General features: G+C 46.0%; 1 protein-coding gene across 1 annotated transcript in view; it reads left to right on the plus strand.

The window, feature by feature from the left end:
* The first annotated feature begins 402 nt into the window (after positions 1 to 402).
* LOC132472400 (ADAMTS-like protein 3) overlaps positions 403 to 7,840 on the plus strand; it is a 17,220-nt gene continuing 9,782 nt past the window's right edge. The window contains exon 1 of the mRNA XM_060072004.1: positions 403 to 698. Within this exon, the coding sequence (XP_059927987.1) occupies positions 418 to 698 (281 nt within the window). The 5' untranslated portion in view covers positions 403 to 417. The remainder of the gene's footprint in view (positions 699 to 7,840) is intronic.

Consider the following 7,840-nt stretch of genomic DNA (forward strand, 5'->3'; position numbering starts at 1 on the left):
AGGCTCAGATGGTTTCATAACATCATCTATACGTCTCTGATGTAAAGTAAAGCGCACATATGAAAGCTGCCCAATGTTTTACGGCTGTGGTCTATATCGCCTACGATTCAACTCTGTTGACAGAAATGTTGAGGACAGAAAGATTAAATTCAGGTCAAATAAAGTTGTCTGTGCAAAAAGTGCTTTGGTAAAAACTGAGTTTACTTCCAAAATCGTTTGGATGTATTTTCTAACTGTATCACCCATCGACTTTCTACTTTACTGAACACAAAATTGACCTTTTCCATTTTTATAAACTGAAATAATGTTGTAACTTCCATTCCCTCTGAGTGGACGGGTTTGTTTATGTTTTTCTCTACTTTCTTTTTAGGGGTTGTTCTTGTCGTCTGCGTTTGTTTGTGTTGTTCGTGTCTGTCAATGTCTGTCTGTTTGTTGTTGCGTTGTTCTAGTCGGTCCGTGTCCGTGTTGTTTTGTTTTTCGTATTGTTTTCTGTTGCCATGCTGTGGGTGTCCTTTGTCTGGTGTTTGTATTGTTTTTATTGACGGCGTTGTTCCTGTTGTTTGGCTCCAGGCATCAAGGACCACTCGTTCGGACGAGGACAGTGACCTTGGATGGGACGCCTGGGGGTTGTGGAGTGACTGCTCGCGGACCTGCGGAGGGGGGGCGTCCTACTCACTGCGCCGCTGCCTCAACGGAGGGTAAGTCCTTCACCTGACGGGTCCCCTGTTTTAGGGCTGGTGGATCGATTCCATCAGCAGACGTCCGGGTGGACTCTCCCGCTTGGGATGTCACTAACGGGTGGATTTTAAAGTGGCTCACTCGTCCGTTACTCAAGTCACGTGGCAGAGGTACAATAGCATTTAGCTGACTACTTGATCCAAAATGACTTGCGGGGAGTTTCATATAATTGAGTAGCAAGTCGGGGTTTGGCATCTTGCTCGAGGATGCTTACAAGCAGACTGCGGACGTTGGAGTTTGAACCCACATCCTTTTCAGAGTGCAAACATCTCTGTCACGTTTTGTAATGCATCAAGTCCCCTGTGTCTTAACTGACTGGTTTATAAATAAGATCAAATTAAGGTTTGCTGAGGACCAGGTGGCAAAACTACTCTGTCGCAACATGAACACTAATTGTTTTCAATCGTAAAAGAGTAGTTTCGGTTTTTTGGATAATTAAAATTGGTCTTTTAAAAAAATAAATCTTGAGAAAATGTTGCTCAAAGCCCATTCTCACAGAATCAATGGCTGTTTTCGAAAATATGCAATCTTAATTTAATGGTACACGCTGAGTTAGATGCCTGATAGACAGCATCCGTGAACAAACATTGTTAACTCACACAGATATTGATTTAACCATTGTTATTAGGACAAAAACACTGGTGACATCCTCCATTCAAACATTCTCTCCTACATAGATTACATTCTCACCTAAGTAGCTGACTGATGTCTATCTCTTTCGGCTGCCTCCATGTCCGCCAATTTTGATTTTCGACTGCTCCCTGCTAATTTCTGGCCAATCATAGCATCTATTCCGTGATTGTTAAAGACAACAAAACAAACAGAGATTTGGGACCTCTCTTTTTGGTTGTTTATTTCCAAATACTAGCTCTGTTCTGCTCTTTTCAGCCCTCTCCTCTACTCTTACCTACTGCACCTCTCAAACCAATAAATAAAGGCAAATGGAAAGACAGAAAGGGTGCAAAAAGGATAAACAGAATAAGAGGAGGGGCGGATTTGGCAGTGGAAGCGTGACACAGACCAGACGTGCACACAGACGAACAAGTGCGAGTCAGGCAGCGAGGGGAGGGACGGGGAACCCCCCAGAGAAGCTGGTCTGGGTCAGGAGGAGGACGCTGTCCACCAGACTTCCCTCACACTGCTAAATGCATCAGCAGGGAGGAGGAGGGCCCTACGGGAAGGGAGAGAGAGAGAGAGAGGCAGAGAGAGAGAGTTAGTTTAAATAATAATGTATTTTGTCCAAGGCCCGTTCTTGGTCTATCTCAGTTGATTCCAATGGCTGAGAGATTCTGTCGCCTCACTGCGAATGCTAATCCTGATCCTGCCACTAACACTGTTGCTGCCGCTAATACTGTTTCAAACGCTAACGCTGCTTCTAACACTAACACTGCTGCTGCCACAAACGCTGCTTTTACCGCTAATGCTGCTTCTAGCGCTTACGCTAACACTGCTGCTGCCGCTCACATTGATGCTGCCGGCAACGCTAATGCTGCTTCTATCGCTAACTCTAATGCTGCGGCTTCTGCTAATGCTGCTTCTACCGCTAATGCTGCTTCCATTGCTAACTCTAAGGGCCCTATCTTGCATCCGGCGCAAGTGACTTAGTCACTGGCGCATGTGTCGTTGCTAGTTTACTACTGGCGCAGAGCGTTCTTTTCCCACCACCGCCACTCGCCGGTAAATTAGGGATTGATCATGCGCCCCAAGGGGCGGTTCGGCGGAAGGAGGAGGCGTGTTCTGGCGCAAACGGTATTTTGCCGTTTCTGAATACCATTGCGCTACTGACCAGGAAATACCTGGTTTAAAGTCAGTGGCGCGTTGTTCAGATGCTATTTTAAGGGCGCATGCATACATGCACATGCGATGCAAACGGATTGCTTGTGCACCTCGCGCATACACTTAGCTTCTCTCATCTACCTAGCCGCACATTCTTGGTAAATTATTTGGGAAAGAACAGCTGATGCAGCGGTAATAAGTTGTACTTTTAAATCAATGCATCTGCAAACACCGTACAGCAAACACATATTTTCTTGACACAGACATCGTGTAGGCCTACATGCCCATAATAACTTTTAGGATTGATGAGTATTTGATCGTGAAAAACATTGTTTTACCGCGAGTGAGTGTTAAAAAGAATGAATGAATGCGGGCGCGCGTGTGTGCTCTGTTTAAACACACGCAAACTAAACACGTAACGCATAATACAATCAATGGCAATGTCTATTACCGCGGGGACACATGCATATTAGGATAGCATACAATAGTCCTACTGATAAGAAACAATGTTTATAATGTATTGCGTATATCATTAAATAGAACCACAGTTACCGCATATCATATGTTATATACGTTTTCTTTGCCGAAATTTATTTGAGGACTCTGAAGTTTTTTTCTGAAGTTGTGGAAGAAAACCCCTTATTCAATGTGTGAATTAGGCCATATTATTTGGCAATAAACTGAGCCATTTGCAGTTTGAAATTCATGTGCATCTGTCTCATCGGAGACTGCAGACGCGCTGTCAAAATATCAACTCGTCCGATTCAAATGCGCTCATGGCTCTTAAAGGGGATGGGAGCTGGCACTCTCATTGGTTTGTTGGACGTTACGCCCAAACCACACCTACAGGTAATTAGGCTGCTTCAGACCAACCCTTTTGACACTTGCGCCGCGACGCAAGTGTGCGTCCTCCTCTAATGCTGCGGCTTCTGCTAATGCTGCTTCTACCGCTAATGCTGCTTCCATTGCTAACCCTAAAGCTGCTTCTACCGCTGATGCTGCTTCTATCGCTAATGCTGCTTCTACCGCTAATGCTGATTCTATGGCTAACTCTAATGCTGCTTCTACCGCTAACGCTGCTGCTGCTGTTGCGGCGGACATTGCTAGTGCCGCCGCTTGTTCAGGAAGTGTGACGGTTTGCAGGCTGTGACTGTCAGTTCCCCCCCCCCCCCCCCTCGTAACAATACCTTCCCTCTTCATTTGTTTCTATTCAGCGTGCCAAGTCGCTGGTCAACCATGAGCGAGGTGTGGAGAAACTCCTGAGCCATGGCTGCCAAAAGCCCTCAGTAACAACAGCTTTTACGGCCAGCGTTTAAAATACAATCAAACACACGTTAAATGTAACACACAGTGCCTTGTTAAAGCTGTGGCTCATTGGCAGCTCGCGGCTCATGGAATATGGATCTGCCATCTTTTTTTTAGTTGCTTGGAGGAAACAATGGCAACATGAACGTCCTACTCCACAGGGTTTAGAAGCCTTTAAAGTCTGCATTTGATTGCGCGTTTTGCCATATTCCAATGCTACGTCTAACCCCCCCGCTGTCACAGTTACCAGATCTGAAGTACAGTTGTGCGTCGGAAAAAAAGTCGCTTACATTACAAACTATTTCATCATAATTGTTTTTCTGTTTCCTTCCGACGCTCCGACATTCCAGCCCTTGTGTATCGCACGCGCCCGGGTTCCTTCAGAAGGAGCTTTCTTTGGGCTTGCATCGACACTCATTCCCTCCTTTGGAGCCACGCAACAATCTTCGGAGGAAGCATCTCGCTCTGTGATGCTAATTCAAAGCTGCGTATTTAGCCAGGTCCCCCTCCTCTTCCCCGTGCGTCCCACCTCACCGTTTGATGTTTGATTGGCCCCGGCCCCGGAGAGAGAGAGAGAGAGAGAGAGAGAGAGGGCGTAAAGACTCTCTGTTCAGTTCCAGCTCAGTGAGACAGGAGGAGGAGGAGGGGGAGGGGGAGGAGGGGAGAGGGCCCCTGGTGGCCCCTAACCTCCGCTGAGAGCTTGCGGCGTCTGGAAGTGATCTGGGCCCTGATTTGTTCAGACTTCCTCCGCGCTGGGACATTCACACTCCAGCTATTAGAGGGAGGAAACAAATGGAGCTGCCGCACCTGCTGTGGCCTTCTGGGATGGGGACTGTGTGTGAGCTGGGGAGTAGGAGAGGGAGTGTGTGTGTGTGTGGGTTAGTGTTGATTGTGTGCATGTTTGTGTGTGCGTGCGTGCGTGCGCGCGTGCGTGCGTGCGTGCGTGTGTGTGTGTGCGTGTGTGTGCATGTGTGTCCGTGTGAGTTATCGTTAATGACTAAATGTCTGTCCGTGTGTGTGTGCATACGTAATATCATTGATTTGTTGGTGTGTGTGGGGGTTTTATCATTGTGTTTTCTGTGTGTGTGGGTTTGGTGTTTGTCATGTTTTGTGTAAGTATGTCTAGAAAAGAAAGAGGGGAAACAAAAGAGAAAGAGAGAGATGACCACAGCGCTCTCACAGATCTCTCTCTCTCTCTCTCTCTCTCTCTCTCTCTCTCCTCCCACACACACACACACACAGGGATAAGCATAGAGTGAGAGTTAAGTGTGTCTGGCGCTCTTTTTTTTTTTTTCAACAATGAATACCTCGTCGGCCCCGCCTCTGCTGCTGATGGACTCCATGTACCCCCAGCAGAGGCGCGTCGGAGACTGTTTTGAGTTCCTGGAGCAACACCTCAGAACCAGGAGGAAACGTCTGCTCCATGGAGAGTGGGCCTGCAAACGCTGTTTCTCATATGCATTAAATATGGTGGTTGACACAGTCGTGGTTTTTAGCATGCCAAGGCTCACATTTAACTATATTTAGTCTGTAATATTGCTGGCATCGCTGGAACTGCTTTGGATTCATTCTTTAGTGTTTTGTTTTTATTATCCGTAAAATAACATATTATAAATCAAAAATGTTTTCCTTCGACGGATTACGGATTTGGTCCATTACTTTTGGTCCATTACACTTGTTATTCCTTTTTAAAGACTTCTGCGTTAATATCACAGGTTAATAGCAAGTCGTTCCACACTGATTTTGGAAATATTTAATCTGGCAATTGGTATTGTATATTAGTTTATGGGATAAAAGTCTTGATGTGAGAATTCTAAATTGTAGAGAAAAATGTTTTTTGGTCAAGGTGCCTGATGGTTTAAAGTCACATTACCATGTCACATGACCAACTTGGAAACAGTGATGGGGCAGACAGCTCCCCATACATCAATCAGGGCTTGGAGGTTTTAGCAGGGAAAAGGTTAAGGGTCACTTCTAGTTTGCATATTCATGATTCCCCGCATTCTTAATGAAGGTCAGGATGTCAACGCTTCCATGTTCAGTACTTTACTGAAGAATTACATGAAATATAAAACAAATAAAATGTTTACAAGCTTATGGTCATAATGTAAAATTTGAAATCCTTTATAACTACATTTAACTACATAATTCCTTCTTTTAGCCTTTAAAGATGGAGATTGAAGATTATTTTTAACTTGAGTGGCTTCAACATTAGAAATCAATAATCAATGATAATGAAATTGTTTGTTTTGCAGCACAGACATATTTCATCCATCACCATGGTAACTAATGACCGCAGTCTCTCATGTGCCCTTATTGGCACTTCCCATTATATACTCAGTGCCAGACGAAAGACTCACACACAAGCATACACACACACACACACACACACACACACACACACACACACACACACACACACACACACACACACACACAAACAAAATAATCTCATATTTACCCATACAATATCAAGCCAACATGTGCACATGCACACAGGCAATCATGAACACACACACACACACACACACACACACACACACACACACACACACACACACACACACACACACACACGTCACACACTGACGCCCCCCAGACACACACAAACCCATACCCATACTAACTTGCCCACTTAGCCCATACATGCATGTACAAGTGCACCGATACACACACATGCTCTCACACACACTCCTTTCTTGAATTGATTGATGCACATGGACGAGGGAATGCTATTAATTGGTTCATTAATAAGAGGACCTTCCCGGCTGCCTGGTTTTCCTTGGAGCTGGCTGAATGGCTGCAGTGTGGTCTTCCCACTGCCCTAAATGGAGGATTAGACGAAGCCTTTTTACTGCAGCGCAAACAAGCTGCTACCAGTTTAGACCAATGTTATTATAAGCCGTGGATAGTTTCTTTTATTTTTTTTCATCTGCTTTTTCTAGTTGGAGCTCCCATGGCTGCTCAAACACACACACACACACACACACACACACACACACACACACACACACACACACACACACACACACACACACACACACACACACACACACACACACACACACACACACACACACACACACACACACACACACACACACACACACACACACACACACACACACACGTGAATGCATGAACACACACACACACACACGCACACATGGGCATATGTGCGCATACATATGCACGCGCACGCACACTTACAGAAACACACACATACAGCCATTATACACACAGTCAAACCCACACAAAGACATGCACACACACACGCACACACATACACATTCATACAGACAAACGCACACATCAACACACAAACACACACACACACACACAGCTTGGGCGTTGTTATTACTGCTAACAAGGTGGAACGGATTTAACAGCATGTCCACGCTGTCGGGGGAGTAGCGGGGTGAGGAGGGGGGAAAAGCAGGGTGAGGAGGGGGGAGTGTAGAGGCGTGAGGAGGGGAGCTTTGCCCTTGCACATATGTGTGTGTGTGTGTGTGTGTGTGTGTGTGTGTGCGCGCATCAGAGCCTGCATATAACATCTTCTGGTCTTTGCCAAGTTGAAGCCCAGTGGTGAAGGGCTGAGACAGCTGCCTGTTTGATGAGGTGCGCTCACCCTGACAGGTGTAGGCCGCGCGTGTACGTGCACACGCCGGTGTACATGCGCACCCACGTGCGCGGATCCATCCGCAGCAGCGAGTCTGAGCGCTTTGTGTGTTTTTGTGTTTCACAGCGAGATTGTCTGCGTCTGTCTTTGTGTGCGTGTACACATGTCCGTGCCTCAATTCATTCAAGGTTGTTATAGTAATGGATGATGTTATTTTCACATCGCATATGCTCCCCAATGTAATCCATACCCCTCATCAAACACCTGAGCTCTTATAACCACACTAAGCACCCCAGAGTGAGACAGAAAAGCTCCAGGACCGTTACGGGCATTAAACCTTCTCCTCTCCTCTCTTCAAAGTTGCAAATCCTTGTTACCCGACTAGCATCCCTTTAACCGGCG

Source organism: Gadus macrocephalus, chromosome 14 (assembly GCF_031168955.1).
Source record: "Gadus macrocephalus chromosome 14, ASM3116895v1".
Lineage (NCBI taxonomy): Eukaryota > Metazoa > Chordata > Actinopteri > Gadiformes > Gadidae > Gadus > Gadus macrocephalus.